Source organism: Felis catus, chromosome A3, assembly GCF_018350175.1.
Source record: "Felis catus isolate Fca126 chromosome A3, F.catus_Fca126_mat1.0, whole genome shotgun sequence".
NCBI classification, from domain to species: Eukaryota; Metazoa; Chordata; class Mammalia; order Carnivora; family Felidae; genus Felis; species Felis catus.
This window is the reverse complement of record NC_058370.1, coordinates 139,427,458-139,440,609: the sequence shown is the minus strand read 5'-3', so window position 1 is coordinate 139,440,609 and position 13,152 is coordinate 139,427,458. Positions and strand designations below refer to the sequence as shown.

The following is a 13,152-nucleotide window of genomic DNA, read 5'->3' as shown; positions in this document are numbered from 1 at the left end:
TCTCTTCTTTGCCTCCAGGCCCCCGGAAGCCCGTCATTCCCCCAACCTCTCCCTCTGCCTCCAGTGTCCCCCTCCTCCCTCTCCCTGAGGCCGTCCCCCGCCGCCCACGCAGGGGTGCGGCTCACCAGGTCACCTTGACGGACCCCAGCCTCACTGCCACACAGGTGGTTACACTTCTGTTCCCTGCACTATTCACTTGTAGCATCACAAGCGTCTCACTCGTTAGCCTTTGTCACCGATGTTTAACGGCTCCGTAGCGTCCTAAAAAGTGCACTTACCATGAATTGTTCAATCGTTTCTCCAAAATAGGACTTATAAGTTACTTTCATTTGCCTCGGTGCATGTATAATTGCAATTGTTTTGGTATTTTAGTATAGACCTCTGGAATTATTGGGCCAAAAATGTGAATCTCATAAGGTCTTTGACATGACTGCTACAGTGCTTCCCAAAGTGTTGACAACAGTCCCAGCCACGTTGCTCCTCAGAGGGAGTGGCTTTCTGGTGACAAGATGACAGACTTAAGTCATGACAGCGGCTCACGGACATGCCACCTTCTGCGTCAACCTCGTTTGGTCCTCGGGCAGGGCCTTTGACCGAGCTGCACCTGCTGAGGGAGACCATCCCTCCTGTCCTGGTCACTCCATGAAGCTGGCCCAGATGTCACCCGTGAGATCTCAGACAGCGCCAGCCGGCTGGGCGGGTGCTCAGGTGGCCCTGATGCTTGAGGACCCCCTCCCCGGGATACAGTTTGGATTTAACAGAGATCACCCAGCCTCTTCCTCAAATGTTTTATTTTGGGGGATTGTGTCTACATAGGAGGGCGTTTCTGGAATTTTAAAGGGTGACTTTTACCAGCATAAGTGAAGGAAAGGGGGTGATGCAGTGACATGTCATGTCTGAAGGGCAACTTGTCTTATGGGTGGTCCTTGCCAGTAGCTTGAAGTTAAGAGTGGGTGACTGAGCAGCAGGGCCGATCATGGGGGGGTGACACAGTGCCCACGGAAGGGAGCTGCAGGGGCGCACAGGGCATCGCTCAGAGCACCTGCAGGGGTGCTCAGGGCATCGCTCAGAGCACCTGAGCCGCTGGGCCGTGGCTGTGAGGCTAAGCCAACCTCGGCAGGGTCTGCAAACCCACTGCCCTGGACGCACTGCCCTGCCCTGCCTCCCGGGAGGCAGAGGGCGGCCCAGGACCGCGCAGGAACACGGCCGTCAGGCCCCAGAGCAGGCTGTGTCCCTCAGGGTGTGGGATAAGGGAGAACCGTAAAGGAGGCTGTCGGCTCGGCTGGAACGTGTGGATACGGTGCGAGGAGGACGTCGTATCGCGTGTGGTAATCGCGCTGTGGTTGTGCGGGACAACTAGCCTGTCCTGGGAGACACCTCCGTGAAGACATGACGTGTCCTCACAAGAGCGAGGACAGGAGCGGAGGCAAACGTGGCCCAGCGGCCTTGCGCAGCAGCAAGGGGCAGGGAGCGTCCTCAGCTGCGCGGACGGCTTCGAGAAACCATCTACGGGGAGCCCTCGCGGAGGGAGGCGCCCCCCTAGAGAGGCCGACACCGAAGCCACCGGCTCTGGGGCCACACGCTCCTCGTGGGCCCAGACGCCGCTTCCAGACTCAAGTGAAGACGCGGACCCTGGGTAGAGATCCATCGTGCTACAAATGTGGCAACACCGTTTTTATTTAGAGTAAGATGTGTTAACATCCAGCATGACAAAATTTGTACAAAGTTCACAATTTAAAAATGAAGTATCACTGCAACTTGTGATTCCACACATTTATAGCAAAATGAAAGTGTCAACAAACCCATGCCGTGTAGTACAAAAATAAATCAAACTTCAGTTCCACAGAGAGCACAATAAATATTTATACAAAATTCTGTCTTCATAAATGGTTACTTAAATTAACTCAGAAATGAATACGAACAATAAGTTATAATAAATAAACTCTGATGACTCACAATAATTCTGTATGAAAGGTCAGCATTCTAATATGTGACACTTTGTGATCCCTATATAATAGTCACAGATAACTCTTGATTGGATATTATGTACCAACGTTAGATGAGCAGCAGATTTGTGCTTAAAACCCCTTTCCATTGTACATAGGTGATAACGAGAAGAATCCAGAACTGATACTAGCTATTACTCTACTAAAAGCATTACTATATTGGCAAAGAAGCTGCGGACACATCGCGGCAGGGAAACGCATTCGCCCACACGAACGGCAGGGCCCCCCCGGGAGCCCAGGGCCCCGACGGTGTATATGGCATCGGGTGACCGAGAAGCACCTCGCTTCAGCTCTCGAAAAGGCAATTCTGAGCACGGCAGCTACAACTAATCGCACAACAGAAAGAGGGCGCTCTCCAGGGCGGGCGCCGCAGGGCCCCGGGAGGTCCGTCATCTTTCCCAGCTCGTTAGTAACGTCCTCGCGGAAAACTGTGAGCGTTTGTACAGTGGACAGTATAAAGTGCCGCTGGGGGTGTACATATATTTATACACATATATATACCGAGGTTGAGTATTGTATCAGTATTTGCTGTGAGATCCCTGTAATCTCCCTTAGCAACATCGTCGGGTCAGCCGTGAGGGCTCCTGTCATCTTTCCAGGGCCGGCCTCGCGAGGCTGCTGACCCCGGGAATTGCACACCTCCGTACGGATATATAGGACAAGGTAAGTGCAAATAGTCGACTGGCACGTTGTGGGGACAATGACCCTGTAAGTCCTGTTCTGCTAAAAATATTTTTTTTTTATTTTTACAAAACCCATCTTTTTTTTTTTCTTCATAACAAAATTTTAAAGTACTTCTGTACTTCCTGCATAACATCAAGACATGGAGGGAAGAGATGCCGTTACATGTAACTCAAGTCAACACCAGAAGACACAACACGCCGTCCTAGGGACTACTCGGAAGGGGAGGGCGCAGCAATCAAAAGTGGTCTTATGCATACATATAGTGCAGTCATTGGAAGAAAACAATCAAATCTCCAAGTATAAGCAAGTCTAGGATGATCTAGTGTAAAGCAAAAAAGTGCTGAAGTATAGGTAATTACTCTTAAAATCTGATTGCATTCGTTCTTAGAATAGGTCGTGACAAATCAAAGAGCAAGGCTCTGCAAAGGCCCTGTGGTCGCCGGGTCTCCAGGGGAAGGTGGAACAGAAAGGCCTGTGTGCGGGCACTCGGCGTCGGGCGTCCCCGCTGAGCTGCGCTCCGCCGCCCAGCAGAAAGCGCCCCGCGGTAGGACTCCCGCCTCATTTGCCTTATTCCCCGAATGTGAAGTCATAGTAACAGCAACAACGACAGTAATAATTTCTAAAGGTGGAAAGAGGGGAAATAAATACTCTGAAATTATCTCTGAACTTAAATTAGAGCACACAGGTTCTGTGAGACAGACGCCATTGCAAGGACAGACGCTTCAGAGGGGCACACAGCTCTCGGGGAGATAAGGGGAGGTTGCTCCAAAGTCTACTGACACTGGAAAGGGAAATCTTCGCGCTGTCCACCTCTCATAAGCCCCTGTCTTAACTGCAGTTCCCAGAGGCACACCATGTAATGCTCAGGAGTTAATTTAAAAGTGCTGTTTAAGCTGCTTTGAATCTTCTGCCAAGTTTCCATGGCTTGATGTTGTCTTACAATAAATTACTTATCTCATTTCTTACAGTTAATCCATATGCCATTTCCTTGGAATGCAAAAAACCTCATTTATTGCCCCCACCATACACCATCCTCCTAAAACAAACAAACAAAAAAATCACATAATATTTCCAAGCATTGTTCAAAAATAAAGCATTTTTTTGCAACCAATTCTTGCTATGAAACAATATGCACACAAAATGTTATTTCTTAAATTCCATAAAATCCTCCAACATGAGGCAAAATGATAATGTCTAAAAAGTGGCTGCGGGGTCACCACATGATCATTCAAAGCTGGGTTTTTTTTTTTTTTTGTTTTTTGTTTTTTGTTTTTTTTGTCCATTTCAGTTCAAAATACTAAAACATTTAATCACTAAAGCATTAAAAAGAATTTACACTCTATTTATTTTGATCCGCTTACCTCTTCAGAAATATATATACCCCCAAATGTGCATACATTAGCAGCTATAAACATTACATGGCATATCACACTATGTCAGCTTATATGAAAACGTACAAAATGTGAATGTATTGAAAACTATTCTGCAGGTACTATCTTTAAAGCAAGACATAAAATCATTATGAAGTCTTGTAAGCGTCACACTGTTTCAAACAGAAATAAATATAGAACACTTTCTGGTGAATCACAGCAGCAAAGAACAACAGGTCTCCTTTTAAACAACATCCCGTCACCTACAGCAGCTGCTCAGACCTGAATTCCTCTTACAGCTTGCTTTATATTTTCCAGTAGGGCTTTATTTTCTGGGCTCTGATAACGATCTTGATTTGTATACATGTCCGTCAAAGTAGTCACGTATGCATCAAAATTTTGTTCATTGATTGGATCCTACGAGATATTAAATAGTAGTTCATACACAACTTTTACTTTCTTAATAGGATATTCACATCAGCATAAAATAGTATCATAGCATAGGGCCGCCGTCTTTTCGCTACTTAAAAGGCCTACTCAGAGCGTAAGCTTAACCTTACGGGGAGCGCAGGATCTGCCCCACCGGTGCTTCTAGCCGCTAGCGCTACGGTTTTGGGGGCGGTGAGCGCAGACATCCAAAGTGTGGAGAACCATGAGCTTAGGCACAGAAGCAGACAGCGACTGCCTGTACGCCCGCCCTCAGTCACTTACCATGTGCGGCAGCTGGATGTTGGCTAGGCTGTGGATCAGGGACTGGCTCAGGTTGGCCAGCTCGTGCAGGAGAGACTCATTCTGCTGCTCGATTACTTTGTTCTCCTCTTCAATGGTCTTCAGGCTGCTCTCCATCGTGGTGATCTAGAAGGCACAAATTTGTGTGCCATGTAACAGGAGGGCGGGCCGTGGGGTGCGTGTGCCCCCACAGCGGCAGGCCTGGGCAGCCCGCCACCCAGAGGCCTGCTTCCCCCAGAAAGGCTTCCACGGTAAGAAGCGGTCGTTTTAAGGGTCCCGTTCTTAACGCTTTTGATGCATTACCCTCGAAAATTTGCTAACTCGGCTACGGCAGCTTGTCTTTCCGGGGAGGGGCCGATGGGCTGGGCCGGCTTTTATTCTACGTTTTCACAGCTCTGTCCTCAGGCAGGACTATCACCGAGGACCTCTCCCACGAGGACGTCTCCAGCGACTACTCTGACCCCAACAACGCTGGGGCCAGCTCGTCCGGTTCAGCCTGAATCTAATTCTGCCCCCGGTTAAGTCCTAAACTGTAAAGTTACTCGTGAGGCAGGTGGCTGTCTGGTCCACAGGTGGCAGTGGGCCCTCGTCCACCTCCACGGGCGATCGCTGCCCCCTCCCCCCCGGGTGGTACGCAGTAGGCGTTCTCCGCATCTGCAGGTGGAGACATGACCACCTTCCTGGACTACCTGAGGCCTTACCGGGCTTCTCTTAAATGAGAGGCTCAGGGGCCTTAGCGCCCCCCGGCCCCGCCTCCAGCCCACAGCCAGCGCCACTGACCCAGCCCGAGCCGCCCCCACCCGCCTGGGCTGCTGGGCGTGCACGCAGCCCGGGCGAGGCAGGCAGGGCGCGCGGGCGACCCAGGGCACAGTTAGGGCCCAGGAAAACGGGCACCTGAACCCGATTCTTCACGGGGAAGCCGCCTTCGCCCCTGAGTTACTTGCACCGCCCCTCAAACTCTGCCCCCCCGTTCCTCACGGAGCCCTTCCCTGCTCCCGTTAGCCTGCCTGCTGCTTCCTCGGAGAGCCAAGACCCGGGGCCTAAGGGGGGCCGCGGGCCGCAGCGGCGCGGGGGTACACGGGAGGGCTCTGGGAAACACCCACCCACGAGGCTCTCCTGCAGGGATGCGCACCGTGTTCCCACAACACCTCGGTTACTCCTGCACCGCTCATCAGCTCGGGCCCAAACTAAAGTGACCCGCCCCGGAAACACGTGGAGTTGGCCGCAGGGCAGGCTGCTGAGCAAAAGCAGGCGCCAGCCCCGCCCACCTGCCCCAGCCACGCCCCCGTCCCAGCCCAACTTCCTGTCCAGCCCCGCCCTCCTGCCCCAGCCCCACCTTCCTGCCCCCGCCCCACTCTCCTGCCCAAGCTCCGCCCCCTGTCCAGTCCCGCCCCCTTGCCCCAGCCCCGCCCTCCTGCCCCAGCCCAACTTCCTGTCCAGCCCCGCCCTCCTGCCCCAGCCCCGCCTAGCTGCCCCAGCCCCGCCCTCCTGCCCCAGCCCCAACTTCCTGCTCAGCCCCGCCCCCTGTCCCCGCCCCGCCCACCTGCCCCAGCCCCACCTTCCTGCCCCCGCCCCACTCTCCTGCCCAAGCTCCGCCCCCTGTCCAGCCCCGCCCCCTTGCCCCAGCCCCGCCCTCCTGCCCCAGCTGTCTGAGGGTGGGGCTCTCCCCTGCTCTGGGAGGGGCTGTGCAAGAGAAGGAGGCGGAAGCGGAGACCTCTCCAGTCCGTCCTGGAGCCAGTAGGGAAGCGGCTGTTGTGGCAAAGCCCAGCGGAAGAAAGGCCAGAGGTAACTCTGGTAGAAGGGGCCTACAAACCAAGAGGCCTGCACTGGTGGGGGTTCCAGGACTGGGGGTTTGGGCAGCCGGCCAGCAGCCTGGTTCTGCTGCCCATGAGCCATGTGGTCTCGGTCCCCTCCCTGTCCTCAGCTTGGGGACAAGGACACAGGTGTCCCTATCTGACAAGCACATCCTCTCTAAATGCTTGGGGAGCATCTAGTCACTGTGGCAGAGCTGGGAGGCGTCGGGAAGGCCTGTGTGTGTGCATTCAAAATCTAGACAAGACTTGAGTGAAAAATGAGATTTATAAGCAAAATAGACATAGCTAAGAATCACTGATTTGAGAATATTAGAAACATATGTAAGTCTTCATACTGTTCTGACCATTTCAAATGGAGAGACCGCCACTTTTGGTCTCCAGTTCTGGACCTGGGACCTGGGGAGAGGCTGGGGCCAGACCCGCCACCCAGAAAATGATCGCAAGCAGCAGAATCTCTTTCCACGCTGAAGACTTGCACGCAGCCCCAGCGTATGAACAGGCGAGGCAGCACTGGGCCCAGAGCCGCGGGCTTGGTCCCTGTGTCTCCGAGTCACCTGGGCAGGGCCTCAGGCCTGGATTTGCTGGGTCGGGGAGAACAGCAGGGAACGGACCGTCTCAGTGGTTCGTCCACTCAGACTGCTGGGCTGTGTCCCCTGTGGTGTCTCTGTGCGGCCTGGTGGCCCCGGGAATGCTTGCCTTTACCTCTGGTCACTGATAGGGAGTGAGGGTGCCAGGGGTCATGGGAAACCCAGGGGCAGGACCACCAACCTTCTGGCACTTTCCAAGACAAGGTTGGGAGGCTAACTGTGCCATGGCCAAAATTTAGAAGGCAGAGGCACTCAGGGGCTGCTGGGTAGTGGGGCTCTTGTGGCCACAGCCTCATTTGTCCCTGAGGGCCGACTGGGGGCGGGAGGCTGCCAGGAATGAGCACGTATGCCTTCCTCCTGAGGGACACTCCCGGGCTGCTCCCGGGCTGCTGAGTGCTGTCTCCGTGGCCGACTGACCATGTCATCATTCAGCTGACCTGCCCTGCACCCTCCAGCCCCGGAAACCATGGGCTCACGGACCCTGGCTCAGCGTGCTGCAGTCCCTTGAAGACACCGGGCTTGCATTCCAGAGACAAGGAGCCACCGAGGGACAGCAGCCAGGTCAGTGGGATACATGTCAACCCTTAAATTCATTTTTGACGCTGGAGGCGCACGGACGCCTCCAGGAGCACACGTTCCCACGGGATGTCAGAAAGCCCCAGGTGGGCAGTGGCAATCCACACGGGGACAAAAGGACCAGCGAGGGGTGAGACGAATGTGTGCATAGGGGCCTGTCTCTGCTCCGGATGTGCGGGGCTGCTGGAAAGCTCGGGTCTGGGGGCGCCCAGCGCCTGGCCCTCGTCCCTGCACTGGCTCCCGCTGCTGGGCCCCATTTCCAGCGCGTGAGGGCTCGGCCCCTCGAGCAGACACACGGGAAAGCTGCGTTTCCACCGCAGGGCCGGCCGGGCACGGAGGTGGGCAGGAAGGAGGCCTTCCAGCGGGACACGAGTGCGTTTTGTCAGAATGGGGCCTGGCCGGCTGCGGCTCACCGCCCAGGGCGGGTGGGGGGCTCTGAGTCCTCGGGATTACGAGCGCGAGCTGGGTCGATCAGTGTTCAGGCTTCCACCCGTGGGAGCAGAATACAAGTCCGGGAAGGTGCTTTCATTGGACCCAGTGAGACAAGTCACTGCAGGTGTGCGGGCGCACGGAGGCCCCTGTGGCCCTAGAGTCCTCCTGGGGTCCTCACCTGCTTCGGGCCTCTGACCTGGGGCCGGGCACGGCCCTGCATGCGGATTGGTGCTAAGGACAACGCCCAGCTGGTAACCAGAGCGAGCCTTGGCGAGGCTGCCGTGGGCCAGCAGGCTGGCGTGGAAACGGCTCAACAGAACAGTCGCGCCGGAGAGAGGCGCCCCCGCTTTGCGCTTCCTTCCCACTCAGGGGCACCCGTGGGGTCCCCCTGGGTGCTCCAGTGGGGATACAGCCTCCCTGGAGGTGCGATGCCGCCACGGACGGAGCCAGCCCGCTGCACAGCAGAGCTGTGACCCCTACCCGATGTGCCACAGGCCCGCTCTGTGGGCGTCCAGGAGGGGTCCGCGGGGGGAGGGCGTGCAGCCCTGGCTTCCTCCAGGACGGACGTGCCTCGCTGCAGCTGTGATGGCAGCACCCACGTGCGCTCCCAGAGAGGAGGCAGGGCGCCTGGGGTGCCGCGTGGGTGCCGCGTGGACTCGGGGACTGGGCTCGGAGCTGCCACGGACGGGCCATTGGCCTCGGCTCAGCCAGTCATGTGTAACGGGACAGTGATGACACTTACCCCGTGGACCACTGTGCGTGCAGTGGGACTATACACCACGGCCCCTGCGGCCAGGTATCCAGTAGGTGCTCAATAATGGCTGCACCTTCCTTCCTTCCTTCCTTCCTTCCTTCCTTCCTTCCTTCCTGACACTGGGCACCTGGGCCTAGGACCCTATGAACGGGCAGCCTTCCTCCCTCCCTCCCTCCCTCCCTCCTTGCACTGGGTACCTGGGCCTGGGACCCCATGAACGGGCGGCCTTCCATAAGACCCTGGGGCCAGGCTGCTCCTCTCCGGGAATTATGCTGTCTCCCTAGGTAACACAGTGACCACAGGACATTAGGGCCTGCCGTGTCTCGGGAGGAAAGCAGCTCATGTGCAGGAACGGGAGACCCTCCGGGCAGGACTGCTCGCAAAGGGCATTTCACTCAAGTGTGTGTTGGGGCAGGAAGCAGGGGGCTGGCGGTCACTGTGCACCAAGGGTTCAGCCACCAAAACAGCCCACATCAGCAATCAGGACATGGGATGAAAATGGGGTGGCATATAGGGGAAGGGGAGCACGTGACCTCGGCCCGAGCACTGGAGCGTCCCCGGAGCCCCAAGGCTGAGCGCTGGCCTGTCCCTAGGCCCAAGGGCTGGCACGTCCCCGGGTCCCCGGGTCCCCGGCCCGAGCGCACACGGTGGCTAAAATTGAGGGCTTCAAAAACTGTTACCTGAGTCCTGAGTTTGATCATATCGGCTTCCATCTGGGAGTTGGACTCGTTGAGCTCCTTGATCTCTTCATCCAACTGCTTGATTTCTTCATCATTTTCTATGCCTGTAAGGACAGAACTGCGTTCAAGCATCGTGCGTGTAGACACAGCCACCATTTTGAGTTTTCTGTGCTCTTTTTGTTTGGAACTGGGTTTTCTGGAAGAAGAGACTCTTGGGTTTATAGAATAGCCCGGTTTGCATGTTCTTCCAGCCCTACAACCGAGGCACACAGACCCCTCTCCACCGTGAGGGGGCCCCTCGGGGACAACCGCCCAGGGCCCCGCTGCCCCGTCTCTGTCCTGGAGGTGGGCTCACCTCCCTCAGCCCGTTTTCACCCTCTCCCTTGTCACACCATGGACACATCCGAAAACGAGACCAACAGCGTTCCTGTCCTCGCCAGGCCCCGCAGAGCCTCTGACATGTGACCACACCTGCGGCCCGAGTGTCCGGGGCCCCCTCCCGCCAAGACTCGTGGCGGCTGAGGGGGACTGCGGGGGTCGTCCCCAAAGGGCTCTCTGCACACGGGCCACGTAACTGACACAAACAAGAAAATGCTAGAAAGCATGCATCTGCTGCTGGGACTGCTGCGGCTGCGGGGCGATGGGGAGTATAGGCTGCACCAGCCCCCCGCCCCGCCCTGGGTGCCCTGGGACTGACCGCCAGCTCTGGCCTCGTGGGGCGCCGGGGCCAAGTTTCTAGCTCAGTTGGCTGCTTGCTGGCAGTGGAAGGCGCCAGGGCGGAAAGATCCAGACCCTTTTTCATCCTGGCCTGTGGGTCTTTTAAGGCTGAATGTAGTCAAGGGAAGAATGGTAGGAGTCCCACAGAGACTCTCACCCTTGACAGCTCAGGACTCGGGATTGCCATCCCGTGGTCACATAGCTCAGCAGCGGAGGCTGACTTAACGCTCGGACAAGGCGTGCAGCCCAGGCCTCAGGGCCAGAACAGACGCCCTTATCCAGTCTGCAGACAGAAGGGGGGGTGGCCACCTGGGAGGGAAGGCCCGGGACACCTGGGGCCCTGGCCCACCCGGCCTCCCCACCAACGCGTCCGAAAGACAAAGACAGAGCGGTGGGATCCACGGTGTTGGGTCTCAGTTGTTGATTTTAGTGGAAATGGAAAAGAAAATGGACATCGGAACAGTAGGCGATCTTCCTGAGGTGAACCACACGCGCACGTCTTGGGGGAGACGCGGCCTTTCCTCTGTACAGCAGAGGGAACACGCATGTTCAGCTTGATTTCTGGGTCCACCACCCTTCCTTTCCAGTCTCCTCCACAGACCCACCCCGGGGGCTAAATTGCAAACAAGCAGATCTTGAACCTGTGGAGCTCCCCCCGCCCCCCCCCCCCCCCCCCCCCCCACAGAGGGACCAGCTGTGGCCTGCTGACCCCAAGGCTGGGTCTCGTGGCCCTGGCTCCACCATAAAGGCCTCAGCATGTGTCCCCAGCCATGTCTTACAGGGTCCGGAACGTCACCAGCAAAGCCTCCCCGCTCGCCATCCCACGTATCTCCCAAAGCTGTTCACGGGTCCACGAGGAAATCCTTCCGGCGATTTGAGCTGTTACATTTCCCCCCTTTTTTATCTGTGACCAGACTTCCTTGGCAACTCTCTCAGCCGGGGTAGGCTGATTGAGTCACCGCATGTGGTCCTGAGCACACAGGAGGGCTCAGCCCAGGGGTGGCTGATGACATTATTGTTTCTGGGGACGTTCGGACGCGCCTGGAGATAAGAACACGGTGCGTAAGAATCCTGATTTGTAAAGCAGCTAGACCGTGAAGCAGTCTGTCCGCTAACCCGGATTGGCCACGCCAGCAGCCCAGGCGCGTGGAGAACATCTCACACAAACGGACCTGGGGACCCGTGTACCGACGGCCCTTCCAGCCCGTGTCTGAGCTGGTGGATTTCCAAAATGAATTTCGGTTCAGGTTTCTGAGCAAGTGCTTTGTGTGATACCTTCTGCGCTTTTTTAGGTCTGAACAGACTTAAAACTTGGCTTTTTCGGGCTGTATGTCATGTTTCTGTGGATCCAAACACTGCATCAGCGTGAGTGTGGTCTCGTTTCTAAGAGGCACAGGGAACCTTCCTGTTTTGTCCCGACCCCTGAGGGACCCCTGAGGTCTGTCTCATCCAGATTCAGGTGACTTCTGAAAGACACCGTTATTCACGGCGAAGCCTTCTCTCTGGTGCTCGCAGGGAAGGGGGCGTCTCCCCGAGTCCCTCTGGTAATAGCTCTCCGTCCTGTGTGCACCGTGCAGAGGAAGAGCCATCAGTGAACAAAACAACTGGTTTCTCTTACACGTCAAATGAAAGGTCTAGGTTTTTATTTGTGCGTGGTGGCTAAAAGTGTGGAAGGCTAGACCTGACCGTGTTTCGCGGTGGAGCCTGTGCGGGAAGGCTGGTGTAGCTCTTCTTGGGAACCCGTCCCGCGTGGACCCTCAGAACTGTTTGGTCACGACGTCTGACTCTGGATAATTCTTGATAAGAAAAGGATGCTCTGCGCGCCTGCCTGTTCCCAGCGTCAGCGTGGCACGTTTCCGCTGATGGTGTCGGAGCGGAATTGTGACCGAAACAACTCATCTGAGCTCAGGCGGGTTGAAGATGACCGCGCTGTCACAGCGCCCAGAGGACTGTGGGGAAAATCGCACTGGCTTGTCTGTTGGAGGCGATGTCAGCGGTAGCCAAAATAAGCTGAAGTTCGTAAACCCCCCGACGTGTTGACATCTTTCTCGTGGGGCTGCCTTCTAGCAGATGAAAGCTTAGAACAGTTTTGAGAAAGCTCTGAGAAGAGAACGTGGTCTCTGGAAAACGGGTGACCTCTTGGGGGCCCTTTTACTGGTTTGAGTTTTTACAAAAGAGTGTCCAGCACTTCCTACTTTCTACTTAACTTTCCTGGGACAGCCGCAGAGACCGCACGACCTGAGATATTTCCCGGACACTGGACGCATTTCTGACCCGCCCCGCTGAGGGGGTTGAGAAGCCACGGCTGTAGAGCCTGGAATTTGAAACGTGACAAACCCGGGACCTAAATCCGTATCTTCCCACGGAAGAGTTTGGTGATGAGTAATTTTCGTAGTCCTAAACTTCAAACTCCTCCATGGCAAAAATGGTCCCTCTCTGACACAGTGGTTGTTAAGAGATGAATTAATCTATAAAAGACGCGGGAGTCAGACTCGAGCGGCGGCGGCTAAAGGAAGCGGCTGGATAGCAAGTGTCCCTTGAGAAGCCAGCGTGGTCTCCGTGGTCACCTGTCTTCAGTGAAAAGTGACAGAGACTGGTTTTTCCTGCTGACCTTGCTGCAAGCTGACAAATAATTGAAGGGAAAAGGAAGAGTGAAAATACTGTATGTGGCCTAGCACGGTGGGCTTCGAGTTCTGCTGAACTGAAGAATTAAAAGCAAAAATTCCTTTTTAGAAGTCTTAACTTGGTCCTCTAAATGTTTTATTGTAAGTTCAGTTTCCAAAGATATGTATTTTCAAAATTG

At 55.7% G+C, this 13,152-nt stretch overlaps 1 protein-coding gene and 1 long non-coding RNA gene across 25 annotated transcripts in view; one reads left to right on the top strand and one right to left on the bottom strand.

Annotated features, from left to right (window-relative positions):
* Nucleotides 1-1,659: 1,659 nt before the first annotated feature.
* MYT1L (myelin transcription factor 1 like) overlaps nt 1,660-13,152 on the bottom strand; it is a 427,126-nt gene continuing 415,633 nt past the window's right edge. For 7 of the 12 annotated variants that reach the window (XM_019827986.3, XM_019827987.3, XM_045055039.1 and 4 more), the window contains exons 23-25: nt 9,627-9,736; nt 4,772-4,915; nt 1,660-4,477 (exon numbers count right to left, since the gene is read on the bottom strand). In XM_019827986.3, the coding sequence (XP_019683545.1) occupies nt 4,337-4,477; nt 4,772-4,915; nt 9,627-9,736 (395 nt within the window). In that variant the 3' untranslated portion in view covers nt 1,660-4,336. The remainder of the gene's footprint in view (nt 4,478-4,771; nt 4,916-9,626; nt 9,737-13,152) is intronic. The other 5 variants (XM_045055040.1, XM_045055041.1, XM_011281347.4 and 2 more) reach the window with 3 other exon arrangements.
* Nucleotides 6,418-13,152, top strand: part of LOC102899852 — a 36,627-nt gene continuing 29,892 nt past the window's right edge. For 12 of the 13 annotated variants that reach the window (XR_006596105.1, XR_006596106.1, XR_006596114.1 and 9 more), the window contains exons 1-2: nt 6,418-6,574; nt 7,553-7,751. This is a non-coding gene — a long non-coding RNA (uncharacterized LOC102899852). The remainder of the gene's footprint in view (nt 6,575-7,552; nt 7,752-13,152) is intronic. The other variant, XR_006596104.1, reaches the window with a different exon arrangement.